The sequence below is a fragment of the Mustelus asterias genome, unplaced genomic scaffold (assembly GCF_964213995.1).
Source record: "Mustelus asterias unplaced genomic scaffold, sMusAst1.hap1.1 HAP1_SCAFFOLD_280, whole genome shotgun sequence".
Taxonomy (NCBI): Eukaryota; Metazoa; Chordata; class Chondrichthyes; order Carcharhiniformes; family Triakidae; genus Mustelus; species Mustelus asterias.
In genome coordinates this window covers 392575-417107 of record NW_027590245.1, presented here as the reverse complement: position 1 = coordinate 417107, position 24533 = coordinate 392575, and the positions used below count along the sequence as shown (strand labels likewise).

Genomic DNA, 24533 nt, shown 5'->3' with positions numbered 1-24533 from the left:
CTCCCTGTACCTGTGAGGCCGCACTCTCCCTGTACCAGTGAGGCCGCACTCTCCCTGTACCTGTGAGGCCGCACTCTCCCTGTACCTGTGAGACCGCACTCTCCCTGTACCTGTGAGGCCGCACTCTTCCTGTACCTGTGAGGCCGTACACTCACCCTGTACCTGTGAGACCGCACTCTCCCTGTACCTGTGAGACCGCACTCTCCCTGTACCTGTGAGGCCGCACTCTCCCTGTACCTGTGAGACCGCACTCTCCCTGTACCTGTGAGGCCGCACTCTCCCTGCACCTGTGAGGCCGCACTCTCCCTGTACCTGAGAGGCCGCACTCTCCCTGTACCTGAGAGGCCGCACTCTCCCTGCACCTGTGAGGCCGCACTCTCCCTGTACCTGTGAGGCCGCACTCTCCCTGTACCTGTGAGGCTGCACTCTCCCTGTACCTGTGAGACCGCACTCTCCCTGTACCTGTGAGGCCGCACTCTCCCTGTACCTGTGAGGCTGCACTCTCCCTGTACCTGTGACACCGCACTCTCCCTGTACCTGTGAGACCGCACTCTCCCTGTACCTGTGAGACCGCACTCTCCCTGTACCTGTGAGACCGCACTCTCCCTGTACCTGTGAGACCGCACTCTCCCTGTACCTGTGAGACCGCACTCTCCCTGTACCTGTGAGGCCGCACTCTCCCTGCACCTGTGAGGCCGCACTCTCCCTGTACCTATGAGGCCGCACTCTCCCTGTCCCTGTGAGACCGTACACTCTCCCTGTACCTGTGAGACCGCACTCTCCCTGCACCTGTGAGACCGCACTCTCCCTGCACCTGTGAGACCGCATTCTCCCTGTACCTGTGAGGCCGCACTCTCCCTGCACCTGTGAGGCCGCACTCTCCCTGTACCTGTGAGGCCGCACTCTCCCTGTACCTGTGAGACCGCACTCTCCCTGCACCTGTGAGACCGCACTCTCCCTGTACCTGTGAGGCCGCACTCTCCCTGTACCTGTGAGACCGCACTCTCGCTGTACCTGTGAGGCCGCACTCTCCCTGAACCTGTGAGGCCGCACTCTCCCTGTACCTGTGAGGCCGCACTCTCCCTGTACCTGTGAGGCCGCACTCTCCCTGTACCTGTGAGACCGCACTCTCCCTGTACCTGTGAGACCGCACTCTCCCTGTACCTGTGAGACCGCACTCTCCCTGGACCTGTGAGACCGCACTCTCCCTGTACCTGTGAGACCGCACTCTCCCTGTACCTGTGAGACCGCACTCTCCCTGTACCTGTGAGGCCGCACTCTCACTGTACCTGTGAGGCCGCACTCTCACTGTACCTGTGAGACCGCACTCTCCCTGTACCTGTGAGACCGCACTCTCACTGTACCTGTGAGACCGCACTCTCACTGTACCTGTGAGACCGCACTCTCCCTGTACCTGTGAGACCGCACTCTCCCTGTACCTGTGAGGCCGCACTCTCCCTGTACCTTTGAGGCCGCACTCTCCCTGTACCTGTGAGGCCGCATTCTCCCTGTACCTGTGACACCGCACTCTCCCTGTACCTGTGAGACCGCACTCTCCCTGTACCTGTGAGACCGCACTCTCCCTGTACCTGTGAGACCGCACTCTCCCTGTACCTGTGAGACCGCACTCTCCCTGTACCTGTGAGACCGCACTCTCCCTGTACCTGTGAGGCCGCACTCTCCCTGTACCTGTGAGGCCGCACTCTCCCTGTACCTGTGAGGCCGCACTCTCCCTGTACCTGTGAGACCGCACTCTCCCTGTACCTGTGAGACCGCACTCTCCCTGTACCTGTGAGGCCGCACTCTCCCTGTACCTGTGAGGCCGCACTCTCACTGTACCTGAGAGGCCGCACTCTCCCTGTACCTGTGAGGCCGCACTCTCCCTGAACCTGGGAGGCCGCATTCTCCCTGTACCTGTGAGACTGCACTCTCCCTGTACCTGTGAGACCGCACTCTCCCTGTACCTGTGAGACCGCACTCTCCCTGTACCTGTGAGACCGCACTCTCCCTGTACCTGTGAGACCGCACTCTCCCTGTACCTGTGAGACCGCACTCTCCCTGTACCTGTGTTACGGCACTCTCCCTGTACCTGTGAGACCGCACTCTCCCTGTACCTGTGAGACCGCACTCTCCCTGTACCTGTGAGATCGCACTCTCCCTGTACCTGAGAGGCCGCACTCTCCCTGTACCTGTGAGACCGCACTCTCCCTGTACCTGTGAGACCGCACTCTCCCTGTACCTGTGAGACCGCACTCTCCCTGTAGCTGTGAGACTGCAATCTCGCTGTACCTGTGAGGCCGCACTCTCCCTGTACCTGTGAGGCCGCACTCTCCCTGTACCTGTGTTACGGCACTCTCCCTGTACCTGTGAGACCGCACTCTCCCTGTACCTGTGAGACCGCACTCTCCCTGTACCTGTCAGACCGCACTCTCCCTGTACCTGTCAGACCGCACTCTCCCTGTACCTGTGAGACCGCACTCTCCCTGTACCTGTGAGGCCGCACTCTCCCTGTATCAGTGAGGCCGCACTCTCCCTGTACCTGTGAGACCGCGCTCTCCCTGTACCTGTGAGGCCGCACTCTCCCTGGACCTGTGAGGCAGCACTCTACCTGTACCTGTGAGACAGCACTCTACCTGTACCTGTGAGGCCGCACTCTCACTCTACCTATTAGACCGCACTCTCCCTGTACCTGTGAGGCCGCACTCTCCCTGTACCTGTGAGGCCGCGCACTCTCCCTGTACCTCTGAGGCCGCACTCTCCCTGTACCTGTGAGACCGAACTCTCCCTGTAAATGTGAGACCGCACTCTCCCTGGACCTGTGAGACCGCACTCTCCCTGTACCTGTGAGGCCGGACTCTCCCTGTACCTGTGAGGCCGCACTCTCCCTGCACCAGTGAGACGGCTGTCTCCCTGTACCTGTGAGGCCGCACTCTCCCTGTACCAGTGAGACGGCAGTCTCACTGTACCTGTGAGACCGCACTCTCCCTGTACCTGTGAGGCCACACTCTCCCTGTACCTGTGAGACCGCACTCTCCCTGTACCTGTGAGACCGCACTCTCCCTGTACCTGTGAGACCGCACTCTCCCTGTACCTGTGAGGCCGCACTTTCACTGTACCTGTGAGGCCGCACTCTCCCTGTACCTGTGAGGCCGCACTCTCCCTGTACCTGTGAGGCCGCACTCTCACTCTACCTTTGAGACCGCACTCTCCCTGTACCTGTGAGGCCGCGCAGTCTCCCTGTACCTGTGAGGCCGCACTCTCCCTGTACCTGTGAGACCACACTCTCCCTGTACCTGTGAGACCGCACTCTCCCTGTACCTGTGAGCCCGCATCCTCTCGGTACCTGTGACAACGCACTCTCCCTGTACCTGTGAGACCGCACTCTCCCTGAACCTGTGAGACCGCACTCTCCCTGTACCTGAGAGGCCGCAATCTCCCTGTACCTGTGAGGCCGCACTCTCCCTGTACCTTTGAGACCGCACTCTCACTGTACCCGTGAGGCCGCACTCTCCCTGTACCTGTGAGACCGCACTCTCCCTGTACCTGTAAGACCGCACTCTCCCTGAACCTGTGAGGCCGCACTCTCCCTGAACCTGTGAGGCCGCACTCTCCCTGTACCTGTGAGGCCGCACTCTCCCTGTACCTGTGAGGCCGCACTCTTCCTGTACCTGTGACACCGCACTCTCCCTGTACCTGTGAGACCGCACTCTCCCTGTACCTGTGAGACCGCACTCTCCCTGTACCTGTGACACCGCACTCTCCCTGTACCTGAGAGGCCGCAATCTCCCTGTACCTGTGAGGCCGCACTCTCCCTGTACCTGTGAGACCGCACTCTCACTGTACCCGTGAGGCCGCACTCTCCCTGTACCCGTGAGACCGCACTCTCCCTGTACCCGTGAGACCGCACTCTCCCTGTACCCGTGAGGCCGCACTCTCCCTGAACCTGTGAGGCCGCACTCTCCCTGTACCTGTGAGGCCGCACTCTCCCTGTACCTGTGAGGCCGCACTCTCCCTGTACCTGTGAGACCGCACTCTCCCTGTACCTGTGTGACCGCACTCTCCCTGTACCTGTGAGACCGCACTCTCCCTGTACCTGTGAGACCGCACTCTCCCTGTACCTGTGAGACCGCACTCTCCCTGTACCTGTGAGACCGCACTCTCCCTGTACCTGTGAGACCGCACTCTCCCTGTACCTGTGAGGCCGCACTCTCCCTGTACCTGTGAGGCCGCACTCTCCCTGTACCTGTGAGACCGCACTCTCCCTGTACCTGTGAGACCGCACTCTCCCTGTACCTGTGAGGCCGCACTCTCACTGTACCTGTGAGGCCGCACTCTCACTCTACCTTTGAGACCGCACTCTCCCTGTACCTGTGAGGCCGCGCAGTCTCCCTGTACCTGTGAGGCCGCACTCTCCCTGTACCTGTGAGACCACACTCTCCCTGTACCTGTGAGACCGCACTCTCCCTGTACCTGTGAGCCCGCATCCTCTCGGTACCTGTGACAACGCACTCTCCCTGTACCTGTGAGACCGCAATCTCCCTGTACCTGTGAGGCCGCACTCTCCCTGTACCTTTGAGACCGCACTCTCACTGTACCCGTGAGGCCGCACTCTCCCTGTACCTGTGAGACCGCACTCTCCCTGTACCTGTAAGACCGCACTCTCCCTGAACCTGTGAGGCCGCACTCTCCCTGAACCTGTGAGGCCGCACTCTCCCTGTACCTGTGAGGCCGCACTCTCCCTGTACCTGTGAGGCCGCACTCTCCCTGTACCTTTGAGACCGCACTCTCACTGTACCCGTGAGGCCGCACTCTCCCTGTACCTGTGAGACCGCACTCTCCCTGTACCTGTAAGACCGCACTCTCCCTGAACCTGTGAGGCCGCACTCTCCCTGAACCTGTGAGGCCGCACTCTCCCTGTACCTGTGAGGCCGCACTCTCCCTGTACCTGTGAGGCCGCACTCTCCCTGTACCTGTGAGACCGCGCACTCTCCCTGTACCTGTGAGACCGCACTCTCCCTGTACCTGTGAGACCGCACTCTCCCTGTACCTGAGAGGCCGCAATCTCCCTGTACCTGTGAGGCCGCACTCTCCCTGTACCCGTGAGGCCGCACTCTCCCTGTACCCGTGAGACCGCACTCTCCCTGTACCCGTGAGACCGCACTCTCCCTGTACCCGTGAGGCCGCACTCTCCCTGAACCCGTGAGGCCGCACTCTCCCTGTACCTGTGAGGCCGCACTCTCCCTGTACCTGTGAGGCCGCACTCTCCCTGTACCTGTGAGGCCGCACTCTCCCTGTACCTGTGAGGCCGCACTCTCCCTGTACCTGTGAGGCCGCACTCTCCCTGTACCTGTGAGGCCGCACTCTCCCTGTACCTGTGAGACCGCACTCTCCCTGTACCTGTGAGACCGCACTCTCCCTGTACCTGTGACACCGCACTCTCCCTGTACCTGTGAGACCGCACTCTCCCTGTACCTGTGAGACCGCACTCTCCCTGTACCTGTGAGGCCGCACTCTCCCTGTACCTGTGAGGCCGCACTCTCACTGTACCTGTGAGACCGCACTCTCCCTGGACCTGTGAGACCGCACTCTCCCTGGACCTGTGAGACCGCACTCTCACTGTACCTGTGAGACCGCACTCTCCCTGGACCTGTGAGACCGCACTCTCACTGTACCTGTGAGACCGCACTCTCCCTGGACCTGTGAGACCGCACTCTCCCTGGACCTGTGAGACCGCACTCTCACTGTACCTGTGAGACCGCACTCTCCCTGGACCTGTGAGACCGCACTCTCCCTGTACCTGTGAGACGGCACTCTCCCTGTACCCGTGAGACCGCACTCTCCCTGTACCCGTGAGGCCGCACTCTCCCTGAACCCGTGAGGCCGCACTCTCCCTGTACCTTTGAGGCCGCACTCTCCCTGTACCTGTGAGGCCGCACTCTCCCTGTACCTGTGAGACCGCACTCTCCCTGTACCTGTGAGACCGCACTCTCCCTGTACCTGTGACACCGCACTCTCCCTGTACCTGTGAGACCGCACTCTCCCTGTACCTGTGAGACCGCATTCTCCCTGTACCTGTGAGACCGCACTCTCCCTGTACCTGTGAGGCCGCACTCTCCCTGTACCTGTGAGGCCGCACTCTCACTGTACCTGTGAGACCGCACTCTCACTGTACCTGTGAGACCGCACTCTCACTGTACCTGTGAGACCGCACTCTCCCTGTACCTGTGAGACCGCACTCTCCCTGTACCTGTGAGGCCGCACTCTCCCTGTACCTGTGAGGCCGCACTCTCCCTGTACCTGTGAGACCGCACTCTCCCTGTACCAGTGAGGCCGCACTCTCCCTGTACCTGTGAGGCCGCACTCTCCCTGAACCTGGGAGGCCGCATTCTCCCTGTACCTGTGAGACCGCACTCTCCCTGTACCTGTGAGACCGCACTCTCCCTGTACCTGTGAGACCGCACTCTCCCTGTACCTGTGAGACCGCACTCTCCCTGTACCTGTGAGACCGCACTCTCCCTGTACCTGTGAGACCGCACTCTCCCTGTACCTGTGAGGCCGCACTCTCCCTGGACCTGTGAGACCGCACTCTCCCTGTACCTGTGAGACCGCACTCTCCCTGTACCTGTGAGACCGCACTCTCCCTGTACCTGTGAGGCCGCACTCTCACTGTACCTGTGAGGCCGCACTCTCACTGTACCTGAGAGGCCGCACTCTCCCTGTACCTGTGAGGCCGCACTCTCCCTGAACCTGGGAGGCCGCATTCTCCCTGTACCTGTGAGACCGCACTCTCCCTGTACCTGTGAGACCGCACTCTCCCTGTACCTGTGAGACCGCACTCTCCCTGTACCTGTGAGACCGCACTCTCCCTGTACCTGTGAGACCGCACTCTCCCTGTACCTGTGAGACCGCACTCTCCCTGTACCTGTGAGACCGCACTCTCCCTGTACCTGTGAGACCGCACTCTCCCTGTACCTGTGAGACCGCACTCTCCCTGTACCTGTGAGACCGCACTCTCCCTGTACCTGTGAGGCCGCACTCTCCCTGTACCTGTGAGACCGCACTCTCCCTGTACCTGTGAGACCGCACTCTCCCTGTACCTGTGAGACCGCACTCTCCCTGTACCTGTGAGACCGCACTCTCCCTGTAACTGTGACACCGCACTCTCCCTGTACCTGTGAGACCGCACTCTCCCTGTACCTGTGAGACCGCACTCTCCCTGTACCTGTGAGACCGCACTCTCCCTGTACCTGTGAGACCGCATTCTCCCTGTACCTGTGAGGCCGCACTCTCCCTGTACCTGTGAGACCGCACTCTCCCTGTACCTGTGACACCGCACTCTCCCTGTACCTGTGAGACCGCACTCTCACTGTACCCGTGAGGCCGCACTCTCCCTGTACCCGTGAGACCGCACTCTCCCTGTACCCGTGAGACCGCACTCTCCCTGTACCCGTGAGGCCGCACTCTCCCTGAACCTGTGAGGCCGCACTCTCCCTGTACCTGTGAGGCCGCACTCTCCCTGTACCTGTGAGGCCGCACTCTCCCTGTACCTGTGAGACCGCACTCTCCCTGTACCTGTGAGACCGCACTCTCCCTGTACCTGTGAGACCGCACTCTCCCTGGACCTGTGAGACCGCACTCTCCCTGTACCTGTGAGACCGCACTCTCCCTGTACCTGTGAGACCGCACTCTCCCTGTACCTGTGAGGCCGCACTCTCACTGTACCTGTGAGGCCACACTCTCACTGTACCTGTGAGACCGCACTCTCCCTGTACCTGTGAGACCGCACTCTCACTGTACCTGTGAGACCGCACTCTCACTGTACCTGTGAGACCGCACTCTCCCTGTACCTGTGAGACCGCACTCTCCCTGTACCTGTGAGGCCGCACTCTCCCTGTACCTGTGAGGCCGCACTCTCCCTGTACCTGTGAGGCCGCACTCTCCCTGTACCTGTGAGGCCGCACTCTCCCTGTACCTGTGACACCGCACTCTCCCTGTACCTGTGAGACCGCACTCTCACTGTACCTGTGAGACCGCACTCTCCCTGTACCTGTGAGACCGCACTCTCCCTGTACCTGTGAGACCGCACTCTCCCTGTACCTGTGAGACCGCACTCTCCCTGTACCTGTGAGACCGCACTCTCCCTGTACCTGTGAGACCGCACTCTCCCTGTACCTGTGAGGCCGCACTCTCCCTGTACCTGTGAGGCCGCACTCTCCCTGTACCTGTGAGGCCGCACTCTCCCTGTACCTGTGAGACCGCACTCTCCCTGTACCTGTGAGACCGCACTCTCCCTGTACCTGTGAGGCCGCACTCTCCCTGTACCTGTGAGGCCGCACTCTCACTGTACCTGAGAGGCCGCACTCTCCCTGTACCTGTGAGGCCGCACTCTCCCTGAACCTGGGAGGCCGCATTCTCCCTGTACCTGTGAGACTGCACTCTCCCTGTACCTGTGAGACCGCACTCTCCCTGTACCTGTGAGACCGCACTCTCCCTGTACCTGTGAGACCGCACTCTCCCTGTACCTGTGAGACCGCACTCTCCCTGTACCTGTGAGACCGCACTCTCCCTGTACCTGTGTTACGGCACTCTCCCTGTACCTGTGAGACCGCACTCTCCCTGTACCTGTGAGACCGCACTCTCCCTGTACCTGTGAGATCGCACTCTCCCTGTACCTGAGAGGCCGCACTCTCCCTGTACCTGTGAGACCGCACTCTCCCTGTACCTGTGAGACCGCACTCTCCCTGTACCTGTGAGACCGCACTCTCCCTGTAGCTGTGAGACTGCAATCTCGCTGTACCTGTGAGGCCGCACTCTCCCTGTACCTGTGAGGCCGCACTCTCCCTGTACCTGTGTTACGGCACTCTCCCTGTACCTGTGAGACCGCACTCTCCCTGTACCTGTGAGACCGCACTCTCCCTGTACCTGTCAGACCGCACTCTCCCTGTACCTGTCAGACCGCACTCTCCCTGTACCTGTGAGACCGCACTCTCCCTGTACCTGTGAGGCCGCACTCTCCCTGTATCAGTGAGGCCGCACTCTCCCTGTACCTGTGAGACCGCGCTCTCCCTGTACCTGTGAGGCCGCACTCTCCCTGGACCTGTGAGGCAGCACTCTACCTGTACCTGTGAGACAGCACTCTACCTGTACCTGTGAGGCCGCACTCTCACTCTACCTATTAGACCGCACTCTCCCTGTACCTGTGAGGCCGCACTCTCCCTGTACCTGTGAGGCCGCGCACTCTCCCTGTACCTCTGAGGCCGCACTCTCCCTGTACCTGTGAGACCGAACTCTCCCTGTAAATGTGAGACCGCACTCTCCCTGGACCTGTGAGACCGCACTCTCCCTGTACCTGTGAGGCCGGACTCTCCCTGTACCTGTGAGGCCGCACTCTCCCTGCACCAGTGAGACGGCTGTCTCCCTGTACCTGTGAGGCCGCACTCTCCCTGTACCAGTGAGACGGCAGTCTCACTGTACCTGTGAGACCGCACTCTCCCTGTACCTGTGAGGCCACACTCTCCCTGTACCTGTGAGACCGCACTCTCCCTGTACCTGTGAGACCGCACTCTCCCTGTACCTGTGAGACCGCACTCTCCCTGTACCTGTGAGGCCGCACTCTCCCTGTACCTGTGAGGCCGCACTCTCCCTGTACCTGTGAGGCCGCACTCTCCCTGTACCTGTGAGGCCGCACTCTCACTGTACCTGTGAGGCCGCACTCTCACTCTACCTTTGAGACCGCACTCTCCCTGTACCTGTGAGGCCGCGCAGTCTCCCTGTACCTGTGAGGCCGCACTCTCCCTGTACCTGTGAGACCACACTCTCCCTGTACCTGTGAGACCGCACTCTCCCTGTACCTGTGAGCCCGCATCCTCTCGGTACCTGTGACAACGCACTCTCCCTGTACCTGTGAGACCGCACTCTCCCTGAACCTGTGAGACCGCACTCTCCCTGTACCTGAGAGGCCGCAATCTCCCTGTACCTGTGAGGCCGCACTCTCCCTGTACCTTTGAGACCGCACTCTCACTGTACCCGTGAGGCCGCACTCTCCCTGTACCTGTGAGACCGCACTCTCCCTGTACCTGTGAGACGGCACTCTCCCTGTACCTGTGAGACCGCACTCTCACTGTACCCGTGAGGCCGCACTCTCCCTGTACCCGTGAGACCGCACTCTCCCTGTACCCGTGAGACCGCACTCTCCCTGTACCCGTGAGGCCGCACTCTCCCTGAACCTGTGAGGCCGCACTCTCCCTGTACCTGTGAGGCCGCACTCTCCCTGTACCTGTGAGGCCGCACTCTCCCTGTACCTGTGAGACCGCACTCTCCCTGTACCTGTGAGACCGCACTCTCCCTGTACCTGTGAGACCGCACTCTCCCTGGACCTGTGAGGCCGCACTCTCCCTGTACCTGTGAGACCGCACTCTCCCTGTACCTGTGAGACCGCACTCTCCCTGTACCTGTGAGGCCGCACTCTCACTGTACCTGTGAGACCGCACTCTCCCTGTACCTGTGAGACCGCACTCTCCCTGTACCTGTGAGACCGCACTCTCCCTGGACCTGTGAGGCCGCACTCTCCCTGTACCTGTGAGACCGCACTCTCCCTGTACCTGTGAGACCGCACTCTCCCTGTACCTGTGAGGCCGCACTCTCACTGTACCTGTGAGGCCGCACTCTCCCTGTACCTGTGAGGCCGCACTCTCACTGTACCTGTGAGACCGCACTCTCACTGTACCTGTGAGACCGCACTCTCCCTGTACCTGTGAGACCGCACTCTCCCTGTACCTGTGAGGCCGCACTCTCCCTGTACCTGTGAGGCCGCACTCTCCCTGTACCTGTGAGGCCGCATTCTCCCTGTACCTGTGACACCGCACTCTCCCTGTACCTGTGAGACCGCACTCTCCCTGTACCTGTGAGACCGCACTCTCCCTGTACCTGTGAGACCGCACTCTCCCTGTACCTGTGAGACCGCACTCTCCCTGTACCTGTGAGACCGCACTCTCCCTGTACCTGTGAGGCCGCACTCTCCCTGTACCTGTGAGGCCGCACTCTCCCTGTACCTGTGAGGCCGCACTCTCCCTGTACCTGTGAGACCGCACTCTCCCTGTACCTGTGAGACCGCACTCTCCCTGTACCTGTGAGGCCGCACTCTCCCTGTACCTGTGAGGCCGCACTCTCACTGTACCTGAGAGGCCGCACTCTCCCTGTACCTGTGAGGCCGCACTCTCCCTGAACCTGGGAGGCCGCATTCTCCCTGTACCTGTGAGACTGCACTCTCCCTGTACCTGTGAGACCGCACTCTCCCTGTACCTGTGAGACCGCACTCTCCCTGTACCTGTGAGACCGCACTCTCCCTGTACCTGTGAGACCGCACTCTCCCTGTACCTGTGAGACCGCACTCTCCCTGTACCTGTGTTACGGCACTCTCCCTGTACCTGTGAGACCGCACTCTCCCTGTACCTGTGAGACCGCACTCTCCCTGTACCTGTGAGATCGCACTCTCCCTGTACCTGAGAGGCCGCACTCTCCCTGTACCTGTGAGACCGCACTCTCCCTGTACCTGTGAGACCGCACTCTCCCTGTACCTGTGAGACCGCACTCTCCCTGTAGCTGTGAGACTGCAATCTCGCTGTACCTGTGAGGCCGCACTCTCCCTGTACCTGTGAGGCCGCACTCTCCCTGTACCTGTGTTACGGCACTCTCCCTGTACCTGTGAGACCGCACTCTCCCTGTACCTGTGAGACCGCACTCTCCCTGTACCTGTCAGACCGCACTCTCCCTGTACCTGTCAGACCGCACTCTCCCTGTACCTGTGAGACCGCACTCTCCCTGTACCTGTGAGGCCGCACTCTCCCTGTATCAGTGAGGCCGCACTCTCCCTGTACCTGTGAGACCGCGCTCTCCCTGTACCTGTGAGGCCGCACTCTCCCTGGACCTGTGAGGCAGCACTCTACCTGTACCTGTGAGACAGCACTCTACCTGTACCTGTGAGGCCGCACTCTCACTCTACCTATTAGACCGCACTCTCCCTGTACCTGTGAGGCCGCACTCTCCCTGTACCTGTGAGGCCGCGCACTCTCCCTGTACCTCTGAGGCCGCACTCTCCCTGTACCTGTGAGACCGAACTCTCCCTGTAAATGTGAGACCGCACTCTCCCTGGACCTGTGAGACCGCACTCTCCCTGTACCTGTGAGGCCGGACTCTCCCTGTACCTGTGAGGCCGCACTCTCCCTGCACCAGTGAGACGGCTGTCTCCCTGTACCTGTGAGGCCGCACTCTCCCTGTACCAGTGAGACGGCAGTCTCACTGTACCTGTGAGACCGCACTCTCCCTGTACCTGTGAGGCCACACTCTCCCTGTACCTGTGAGACCGCACTCTCCCTGTACCTGTGAGACCGCACTCTCCCTGTACCTGTGAGACCGCACTCTCCCTGTACCTGTGAGGCCGCACTCTCCCTGTACCTGTGAGGCCGCACTTTCACTGTACCTGTGAGGCCGCACTCTCCCTGTACCTGTGAGGCCGCACTCTCCCTGTACCTGTGAGGCCGCACTCTCACTCTACCTTTGAGACCGCACTCTCCCTGTACCTGTGAGGCCGCGCAGTCTCCCTGTACCTGTGAGGCCGCACTCTCCCTGTACCTGTGAGACCACACTCTCCCTGTACCTGTGAGACCGCACTCTCCCTGTACCTGTGAGCCCGCATCCTCTCGGTACCTGTGACAACGCACTCTCCCTGTACCTGTGAGACCGCACTCTCCCTGAACCTGTGAGACCGCACTCTCCCTGTACCTGAGAGGCCGCAATCTCCCTGTACCTGTGAGGCCGCACTCTCCCTGTACCTTTGAGACCGCACTCTCACTGTACCCGTGAGGCCGCACTCTCCCTGTACCTGTGAGACCGCACTCTCCCTGTACCTGTAAGACCGCACTCTCCCTGAACCTGTGAGGCCGCACTCTCCCTGAACCTGTGAGGCCGCACTCTCCCTGTACCTGTGAGGCCGCACTCTTCCTGTACCTGTGACACCGCACTCTCCCTGTACCTGTGAGACCGCACTCTCCCTGTACCTGTGAGACCGCACTCTCCCTGTACCTGTGACACCGCACTCTCCCTGTACCTGAGAGGCCGCAATCTCCCTGTACCTGTGAGGCCGCACTCTCCCTGTACCTGTGAGACCGCACTCTCACTGTACCCGTGAGGCCGCACTCTCCCTGTACCCGTGAGACCGCACTCTCCCTGTACCCGTGAGACCGCACTCTCCCTGTACCCGTGAGGCCGCACTCTCCCTGAACCTGTGAGGCCGCACTCTCCCTGTACCTGTGAGGCCGCACTCTCCCTGTACCTGTGAGGCCGCACTCTCCCTGTACCTGTGAGACCGCACTCTCCCTGTACCTGTGTGACCGCACTCTCCCTGTACCTGTGAGACCGCACTCTCCCTGTACCTGTGAGACCGCACTCTCCCTGTACCTGTGAGACCGCACTCTCCCTGTACCTGTGAGACCGCACTCTCCCTGTACCTGTGAGACCGCACTCTCCCTGTACCTGTGAGGCCGCACTCTCCCTGTACCTGTGAGGCCGCACTCTCCCTGTACCTGTGAGACCGCACTCTCCCTGTACCTGTGAGACCGCACTCTCCCTGTACCTGTGAGGCCGCACTCTCACTGTACCTGTGAGGCCGCACTCTCACTCTACCTTTGAGACCGCACTCTCCCTGTACCTGTGAGGCCGCGCAGTCTCCCTGTACCTGTGAGGCCGCACTCTCCCTGTACCTGTGAGACCACACTCTCCCTGTACCTGTGAGACCGCACTCTCCCTGTACCTGTGAGCCCGCATCCTCTCGGTACCTGTGACAACGCACTCTCCCTGTACCTGTGAGACCGCAATCTCCCTGTACCTGTGAGGCCGCACTCTCCCTGTACCTTTGAGACCGCACTCTCACTGTACCCGTGAGGCCGCACTCTCCCTGTACCTGTGAGACCGCACTCTCCCTGTACCTGTAAGACCGCACTCTCCCTGAACCTGTGAGGCCGCACTCTCCCTGAACCTGTGAGGCCGCACTCTCCCTGTACCTGTGAGGCCGCACTCTCCCTGTACCTGTGAGGCCGCACTCTCCCTGTACCTTTGAGACCGCACTCTCACTGTACCCGTGAGGCCGCACTCTCCCTGTACCTGTGAGACCGCACTCTCCCTGTACCTGTAAGACCGCACTCTCCCTGAACCTGTGAGGCCGCACTCTCCCTGAACCTGTGAGGCCGCACTCTCCCTGTACCTGTGAGGCCGCACTCTCCCTGTACCTGTGAGGCCGCACTCTCCCTGTACCTGTGAGACCGCGCACTCTCCCTGTACCTGTGAGACCGCACTCTCCCTGTACCTGTGAGACCGCACTCTCCCTGTACCTGAGAGGCCGCAATCTCCCTGTACCTGTGAGGCCGCACTCTCCCTGTACCCGTGAGGCCGCACTCTCCCTGTACCCGTGAGACCGCACTCTCCCTGTACCCGTGAGACCGCACTCTCCCTGTACCCGTGAGGCCGCACTCTCCCTGAACCTGTGAGGCCGCACTCTCCCTGTACCTGTGAGGCCGCACTCTCCCTGTACCTGTGAGGCCGCACTCTCCCTGTACCTGTGAGACCGCACTCTCCCTGTACCTGTGAGACCGCACTCTCCCTGTACCTGTGAGACCGCACTCTCCCTGTACCTGTGAGACCGCACTCTCCCTGTACCTGTGAGACCGCACTCTCCCTGTACCTGTGAGGCCGCACTCTCCCTGTACCTGTGAGGCCGCACTCTCCCTGTACCTGTGAGGCCGCACTCTCACTGTACCTGTGAGACCGCACTCTCACTGTACCTGTGAGACCGCACTCTCCCTGTACCTGTGAGACCGCACTCTCCCTGTACCTGTGAGGCCGCACTCTCCCTGTACCTGTGAGGCCGCACTCTCCCTGTACCTGTGAGGCCGCACTCTCCCTGTACCTGTGAGGCCGCACTCTCCCTGTACCTGTGAGGCCGCACTCTCACTCTACCTTTGAGACCGCACTCTCCCTGTACCTGTGAGGCCGCGCAGTCTCCCTGTACCTGTGAGACCGCACTCTCCCTGTACCTGTGAGCCCGCATCCTCTCGGTACCTGTGACAACGCACTCTCCCTGTACCTGTGAGACCGCACTCTCCCTGAACCTGTGAGACCGCACTCTCCCTGTACCTGAGAGGCCGCAATCTCCCTGTACCTGTGAGGCCGCACTCTCCCTGTACCTTTGAGACCGCACTCTCACTGTACCCGTGAGGCCGCACTCTCCCTGTACCTGTGAGACCGCACTCTCCCTGTACCTGTAAGACCGCACTCTCCCTGAACCTGTGAGGCCGCACTCTCCCTGAACCTGTGAGACCGCACTCTCCCTGTACCTGTGAGGCCGCACTCTCCCTGTACCTGTGAGGCCGCACTCTTCCTGTACCTGTGACACCGCACTCTCCCTGTACCTGTGAGACCGCACTCTCCCTGTACCTGTGAGGCCGCACTCTCCCTGCACCTGTGAGACAGCACTCTCCCTGTACCTGTGAGACCGCACTCTCCCTGTACCTGTGAGGCCGCACTCTCCCTGTACCTGTGACACCGCACTCTCCCTGTACCTGAGAGGCCGCAATCTCCCTGTACCTGTGAGGCCGCACTCTCCCTGTACCTGTGAGACCGCACTCTCACTGTACCCGTGAGGCCGCACTCTCCCTGTACCCGTGAGACCGCACTCTCCCTGTACCCGTGAGACCGCACTCTCCCTGTACCCGTGAGGCCGCACTCTCCCTGAACCTGTGAGGCCGCACTCTCCCTGAACCTGTGAGGCCGCACTCTCCCTGTACCTGTGAGGCCGCACTCTCCCTGTACCTGTGAGACCGCACTCTCCCTGTACCTGTGTGACCGCACTCTCCCTGTACCTGTGAGACCGCACTCTCCCTGTACCTGTGAGACCGCACTCTCCCTGTACCTGTGAGACCGCACTCTCCCTGTACCTGTGAGACCGCACTCTCCCTGTACCTGTGAGACCGCACTCCCCCTGTACCTGTGAGGCCGCACTCTCCCTGTACCTGTGAGGCCGCACTCTCCCTGTACCTGTGAGACCGCACTCTCCCTGTACCTGTGAGACCGCACTCTCCCTGTACCTGTGAGGCCGCACTCTCACTGTACCTGTGAGGCCGCACTCTCACTCTACCTTTGAGACCGCACTCTCCCTGTACCTGTGAGGCCGCGCAGTCTCCCTGTACCTGTGAGGCCGCACTCTCCCTGTACCTGTGAGGCCACACTCTCCCTGTACCTGTGAGACCGCACTCTCCCTGTACCTGTGAGCCCGCATCCTCTCGGTACCTGTGACAACGCACTCTCCCTGTACCTGTGAGACCGCACTCTCCCTGAACCTGTGAGACCGCACTCTCCCTGTACCTGAGAGGCCGCAATCTCCCTGTACCTGTGAGGCCGCACTCTCCCTGTACCTTTGAGACCGCACTCTCACTGTACCCGTGAGGCCGCACTCTCCCTGTACCTGTGAGACCGCACTCTCCCTGTACCTGTAAGACCGCACTCTCCCTGAACCTGTGAGGCCGCACTCTCCCTGAACCTGTGAGGCCGCACTCTCCCTGTACCTGTGAGGCCGCACTCTCCCTGTACCTGTGAGGCCGCACTCTCCCTGTACCTGTGACACCGCACTCTCCCTGTACCTGTGAGACCGCACTCTCCCTGTACCTGAGAGGCCGCAATCTCCCTGTACCTGTGAGGCCGCACTCTCCCTGTACCCGTGAGGCCGCACTCTCCCTGTACCCGTGAGACCGCACTCTCCCTGTACCCGTGAGACCGCACTCTCCCTGTACCTGTGAGGCCGCACTCTCCCTGTACCCGTGAGACCGCACTCTCCCTGTACCCGTGAGACCGCACTCTCCCTGTACCCGTGAGGCCGCACTCTCCCTGAACCTGTGAGGCCGCACTCTCCCTGTACCTGTGAGGCCGCACTCTCCCTGTACCTGTGAGGCCGCACTCTCCCTGTACCTGTGAGACCGCACTCTCCCTGTACCTGTGAGGCCGCACTCTCCCTGTACCTGTGAGACCGCACTCTCCCTGTACCTGTGAGACCGCACTCTCCCTGTACCTGTGAGACCGCACTCTCCCTGTACCTGTGAGACCGCACTCTCCCTGTACCTGTGAGACCGCACTCTCACTGTACCTGTGAGACCGCACTCTCCCTGTACCTGTGAGACCGCACTCTCCCTGTACCTGTGAGACCGCACTCTCCCTGTACCTGTGAGGCCGCACTCTCCCTGTACCTGTGAGGCCGCACTCTCCCTGTACCTGTGAGGCCGCACTCTCCCTGTACCTGTGAGACCGCACTCTCCCTGTACCTGTGAGACCGCACTCTCCCTGTACCTGTGAGCCCGCACTCTCCCTGTACCTGTGAGGCCGCACTCTCCCTGTACCTGTGAGACCGCACTCTCCCTGTACCTGTGAGACCGCACTCTCCCTGTACCTGTGAGACCGCACTCTCCCTGTACCTGTGAGACCGCACTCTCCCTGTTCCAGTGAGGCCGCACTCTCCCTGTACCTGTGAGGCCGCACTCTCCCTGTACCTGTGAGACTGCACTCTCACTGTACCTGAGAGGCCGCACTCTCCCTGTACCTGTGAGGCCGCACTCTCCCTGAACCTGGGAGGCCGCATTCTCCCTGTACCTGTGAGACCGCACTCTCCCTGTACCTGTGAGACCGCACTCTCCCTGTACCTGTGAGACCGCACTCTCCCTGTACCTGTGAGACGGCACTCTCCCTGTCCCTGTGAGACCGCACTCTCCCTGTACCTGTGAGACCGCACTCTCCCTGTAGCTGTGAGACTGCAATCTCGCTGTACCTGTGAGGCCGCACTCTCCCTGTACCTGTGAGGCCGCACTCTCCCTGTACCTGTGAGGCCGCACTCTCCCTGTACCTGTGAGACCGCACTCTCCCTGTACCTGTGAGACCGCACTCTCCCTGTACCTGTGAGACCGCACTCTCCCTGTACCTGTGAGACCGCACTCTCCCTGTACCTGTCAGACCGCACTCTCCCTGTACCTGTCAGACCGCACTCTCCCTGTACCTGTGAGACCGCACTCTCCCTGTACCTGTGAGGCCGCACTCTCCCTGTATCAGTGAGGCCGCACTCTCCCTGTACCTGTGAGACCGCGCTCTCCCTGTACCTGTGAGGCCGCACTCTCCCTGGACCTGTGAGGCAGCACTCTACCTGTACCTGTGAGACCGCACTCTACCTGTACCTGTGAGGCCGCACTCTCACTCTACCTATTAGACCGCACTCTCCCTGTACCTGTGAGGCCGCACTCTCCCTGTACCTGTGAGGCCGCGCACTCTCCCTGTACCTGTGAGACCGAACTCTCCCTGTACCTGTGAGACCGCACTCTCCCTGGACCTGTGAGACCGCACTCTCCCTGTACCTGTGAGGCCGCACTCTCCCTGTACCTGTGAGGCCGCACTCTCCCTGCACCAGTGAGACGGCTGTCTCCCTGTACCTGTGAGGCCGCACTCTCCCTGTACCAGTGAGACGGCAGTCTCACTGTACCTGTGAGACCGCACTCTCCCTGTACCTGTGAGGCCACACTCTCCCTGTACCTGTGAGGCCGCACTCTCCCTGTACCTGTGAGACCGCACTCTCCCTGTACCTGTGAGGCCGCACTCTCCCTGTACCTGTGAGACCGCACTCTCCCTGTACCTGTGAGACCGCACTCTCACTGTACCCGTGAGGCCGCACTCTCCCTGTACCTGTGAGACCGCACTCTCCCTGTACCTGTGAGGCCGCACTCTCCCTGTACCTGTGAGACCGCACTCTCCCTGTACCTGTGAGGCCGCACTCTCCCTGTACCTGTGAGGCCGCACTCTCCCTGTACCTGTGAGACCGCACGCTTGCGGTGGAACTCGTGAACATCGAAGTCGTCGAAGTCCAGTTTGAGGGTCTTTTTGCAGAGTTCGCAGGTGGTGACAGTGGTCAGATCGGCACCTGTGCGAAAAGTGGGAAGAGTCGTGATCCAAACCACCACTCACTCACTCCCTCGCTCCCTCCCTCTCTCGCTCCCTCCCTCCCTCACTCACTCCCTCCCTCGCTCACTCCCTCTCTCGCTCACTCCCTCTCTCGCTCACTCCCTCTCTCGCTCACTCACCCACTCACTCACCCACTCACCATGACATCTTGCCCATCACAACATAAAACACACACAAAGAATAGAAAGTCACCCCATCCCACCAGCTCTGGGAGCCCCCTCGCCCCACCCACCCTAACAGGTGAGAGATAAAAGCGCCACGAAAAGGGAGGACAAGAAACCACCCTTCAACCAACAACCTACCCACCAACATCACTGTCAGGAAAACCCCCCAGGACCTTTATCCCACCGCCTGACCTCCTGCCCCCACCCCCCCCACACCCCTGCCCCCACCCCTGCCACCCCCCCCCCCCCACCCCTGCCCCCCCCCCCACCCCCGCCCCCCCCCCAGCCCACCAACTACCTCCTCTGTTGTCCACCCACTAACAAAGCCTCCCACCCCACCGAAACAAAAGAATGTGACTCAGCACCGGACACACAACCTCCCCAGCCAGGGGAACCCCCTTCAACACACGCACCACTTCGACATCCACCCCAATCCCCGGAGTCACGTAAACCTCGCAGCCCCCTCCTCCGAACACCCACCACCTCAACAACCACCTCCTCCCCCAAGCACCGAAAATAAGACGGAAGCAGACCATCAGCCTGTTTCCCTTTGTTCTTTCTTCACCCCCCCCCCTCTCCCCAACTTATCCTTTCCCTTCTGCCACACTGCAGTATCCCCACTCACTGCCCCACACAACAAAAAAACTAACACAAATAATAATATTATATATATCAGAAAAAACCCCGGGAGCTAAGAAGACAACAAGTGACAAGATAAAGGCAAGGCATCACAGGGAGCAACAAGGGTTGGACGTGAGCCCCAAAGAAAAGTGGGAGAGAAACACAGAAAAAGGGTGCATGTCCTCTCTCTGTCCAACCCCAAAAATCTCTCTGTATCTCTATATATATATATACACGCCCAACCCATCCCCAACGATGCACAGCCAACGAAAAGGTAAGAAAAAGGCCAAAATATGAAGAACACAGAGAAAGGATGGCAATGAAAGAACAAAGAACAATACAGCACAGGAACAGGCCCTTCGGCCCTCCAAGCCCGCGCCGCTCCCTGGTCCAAACTAGACCATTCTTTTGTATCCCTCCATTCCCACTCCGTTCATGTGGCTTTCTAGATAAGTCTTAAACATTCCCAGTGTGTCCGCCTCCACCACCTTGCCCGGCAGCGCATTCCAGGCCCCCACCACCCTCTGTGTAAAATACGTCCTTCTGATATCCGTATTAAACCTCCCCCCCCCTCACCTTGAACCTATAACCCCTCGTGAACGTCACCACCGACCTGGGAAAAAGCTTCCCACCGTTCACCCTATCTATGCCTTTCATAATTTTATACACCTCTATTAGGTCACCCCTCATCCTCCGTCTTTCCAGTGAGAACAACCCCAGTTTACCCAATCTCTCCTCATAACTAAGCCCTTCCATACCAGGCAACATCCTGGTAAACTTCCTCTGCACTCTCTCCAAAGCCTCCACGTCCTTCTGGTAGTGTGGCGACCAGAACTGGGCGCAGTATTCCAAATGCGGCCGAACCAACGTTCTATACAACCGCAACATCAGACCCCAACTTTTATACTCTATGCCCCGTCCTATAAAGGCAAGCATGCCATATGCCTTCTTCACTTACCTTCTCCACCTGTGGCGTCACCTTCAAGGGTCTGTGGACTTGCACACCCAGGTCCCTCTGCGTATCTACACCCTTTATGGTTCTGCCATTTATCGTATAGCTCCCCCCTACATTAGTTCTACCAAAATGCATCACTTCGCATTTATCTGGATTGAACTCCATCTGACATGTCTTTGCCCAAATTTCCAGCCTATCTATATCCTTCTGTAGCCTCTGACAATGTTCCTCACTGTCTGCAAGTCCACCCATTTTCGTGTCGTCGATAAACTTACTGATCACCCCAGTTACACCTTCTTCCAGATCGTTTACATAAATCACAAACAGCAGAGGTCCCAATACAGAGCCCTGCGGAACACCACTAGTCACAGGCCTCCAGCCGGAATAGACTCTTCCACTACCACCTCTGTCTTCTGTGACCAAGCCAGTTCTCCACCCATCTAGCCACCTCCCCCTTTATCCCATGAGATCCAACCTTTTTCATCAGCCTACCATGAGGGACTTTGTCAAACGCACACATCCCACTCCCCAACCAAACGTACCGATTCAATAAGGGCGGCACGGTAGCACAGTGGTTAGCACTGCTGCCTCACAGCTCCAGGACCCGGGTTCGATTCCCGGCTCGGGTCACTGTCTGTGTGGAGTTTGCACATTCTCCTCGTGTCTGCGTGGGTTTCCTCCCACAGCCTTAAGATGTGTGGGTTAGGTTGATTGGCCAATGCTAAAAATTGTCCCTTCGGGCCTGATTTTACCATTTTGAGTCTAAAAGTGCCGAATCTGGGCGTCAAATAGATCCGCGCCTGGAATCCTCTTTCCAGTGCGCCCACACACGTTTTGCCGGCTCCGGTCCGATCCGTGCTGTGGGCGGGGCTTAGCGCTGCCGGAACGATCGGAGCTCTGAACTGCGCATGCGCAGTTCGAAAACAAATCCGAAGCAGCGCGCCCGGGCGGGGAGAAAAAAGCAGATCTCTGACCCAGATCATCTGGGGGGTGGGACCCAGATCACACTCTGGCGGGTGGGAGGAGGAGGGGGGGGCGGGATCCAGATCACCCTCGGTGGGGCGGGGGGGGGGGGGCGGGACCCAGATCGCCCTCTGATTGGGGGGGGGGGGAGGGGGGAGAGGGGGCGGGACCCAGATCACCCTCTGGCGGGTGGGAGGAGGAGAGGGGGCGGGAGGAGGAGAGGGAGCGGGACCCAGATCACCCTCGTGGGGGGGGGGGGGGGGGACCCAGATCACCCTCTGCTTGGGGGGGGGGGGGAGGGGGGGAGAGGGGGCGGGACCCAGATCACCCTCTGGCAGGGGGTGGGGAGGGGCGGGTAGGAGGACGAGAGGGGGTGTGACGGGTCCATCTGGCTCACCACATTAGTTACAATACTGCGTTCAGCATCTACCGAACCATCTTGGACATGAAGGATAATGGCATTAGGGTTCTGCATGTAAGCCTTGCTTATGCTAAAAATTATATCCTTGGTGTCGGCAGCCATTCCTGATGTTACAGTGCTGATAGCACCAGGAAGATCGACCAGAACCATTCATTATCCTTTGTATCCAAGATGGTTCAGTAGATGCTGAACGCAGTATTGTAACTGACTTGGTGAGCCAGATGGACCCACAAGGCAGAAGGACCATCTTTGTGTTGACCAAAGTGGATCTAGCTGAGGAACATACAGCTTATCTTGCTCACGGAAGGATGGTGGAGGGAGACCAGCGATTGAGGTAGGTTGGGAGTGTGCTCTGCCGAGGGGGCCTGCCTCCCAGGGGGGTCTGATCCCGGGGGGGGTGGTCTGCCGGGGTGGTTAGTGGCGGGGGGGGGGTCTGCGAAGGATGGTCGAGGAGGATGGGCTTCGGAGGTTCCCCTGCAGAATAGAAATCCACTTCGGACTTTTATTTTGCAGGTCGCTAAAAGCGCGGATTCGGAACGGACCAGAAGACGGTAAAGTGGGATTTGGCGGCAGGGTTGGGAGCGCGGTTCATTAAGTCGATTTAAATGCATGCTAATGCATTTAAATCGTCGGGCCGCCCGATTCGGGCGCGGGCCGGACCCGCACCCGAATCGGGTGTCGATAAAGCCACGATCTGCTCGGAATCGGGTGCAGATCCGGTATAGGCCCAACGCCCAATTTTACCGCAATTTCGCACCCGGAAGTTTTGGTAAAATCGGGCCCTTAGTGTCCTGGGATGTGTAGGTTAGAGGGATTAGTGGGTAAATATGTAGGGATATGGGGGTAGGGCAACAAACCTACCAAAAAGACCCTCCACCCCAGGAATAAAACCCCTCTACCGAAGACCCTCACCATCACCAAGGACCGTCCCCCTCACTCCAGTCCCTGCTCCAACCCACTCTCGACCCTCCTCTGAAAACCCCCCGCCCTGAATCTATAAGAAAAACCAGGAAGCTGCTTTCCCTTCTCCCACGCCCCTTTCCACAATATACACAATATAAGAACATGAGGGGGGATCTTATGGAGACTTATAAGATAAGTCTCCATAAGACAGGTACAGGGGAACTTGCAGGTAGTGGTGTTCCCCATGTGTCTGCTGCCCCCTCGTCCTTCTAGACGGTAGAGGTGGCGGGTTTGGAAGGTGCTGTCGAAGGAGCCTCGGCGAGTCGCTGCGGTGCATCTTGTAGACGGTACACACACACACACAAAGAACAAAGAACAGTACAGCACAGGAAACAGGCCCTTCGGCCCTCCAAGCCTGTGCCACTCCTTGGTCCAACTCGACCATTCGTTTGTATCCCTCCATTCCCAGGCTGCTCATGTGACTATCCAGGTAAGTCTTAAACGATGTCAGCGTGCCTGCCTCCACCACCCTACTTGGCAGCGCATTCCAGGCCCTCACCACCCTCTGTGTAAAAAACATCCCTCTAATATCTGAGTTATACTTCGCCCCTCTCAGCTTGAGCCCGTGACCCCTCGTGATCGTCACTTCTGATCTGGGAAAAAGCTTCCCACTGTTCACCCTATCTATACCCTTCATAATCTTGTACACCTCTATTAGATCTCCCCTCATTCTCCGTCTTTCCAGGGAGAACAAGCCCAGTTTACCCAATCTCTCCTCATAGCCAAGACCCTCCATACCAGGCAACATCCTGGTAAACCTTCTCTGCACTCTCTCCAATGCCTCCACGTCCTTCTGGTAGTGCGGCGACCAGAACTGGATGCAGTATTCCAAATGTGGCCTAACCAGCGTTCTATACAGCTGCATCATCAGACTCCAACTTTTATACTCTATACCCCGTCCTATAAAGGCAAGCATACCATATGCCTTCTTCACCACCTTCTCCACCTGTGCTGCCACCTTCAAGGATTTGTGGACTTGCACACCTAGGTCCCTCTGTGTTTCTATACTCCTGATGACTCTGCCATTTATTGTATAACTCCTCCCTACATTATTTCTTCCAAAATGCATCACTTCGCATTTATCTGGATTAAATTCCATCTGCCACCTCTCCGCCCAATTTTCCAGCCTATCTATATCCTGCTGTATTGCCCGACAATGCTCATCGCTATCCGCTGCCACTGTGCGTGGGTGGTGGAGGGAGCGAGTGTTTGTGGATGGGGTACCGGTTAAATGGGGTTTCCTAGCCTTGGGCCTGCTCCGGTAGCCACAGTATTTATATGGCTGGTCCAGTTCAATTTCTGGTTCAATGGGGGATTCAGCAATGGCAATGCCAAGGGGAGATGGTTGGATTTTCTCTGGTTGGTGATGGTCATGCCTGGCTCTGGTGTGGCGGAAATGTTATTT

At 59.5% G+C, this 24533-nt stretch overlaps 1 protein-coding gene across 1 annotated transcript in view; it reads right to left on the bottom strand.

Moving 5' to 3' along the window:
- LOC144486055 (uncharacterized) overlaps positions 1–24533 on the bottom strand; it is a 170801-nt gene that overhangs the window by 6949 nt on the left and 139319 nt on the right. The window contains exon 7 of the mRNA XM_078204157.1: positions 18891–19000. Coding sequence (XP_078060283.1) covers positions 18891–19000 — 110 coding nt within the window. The remainder of the gene's footprint in view (positions 1–18890; positions 19001–24533) is intronic.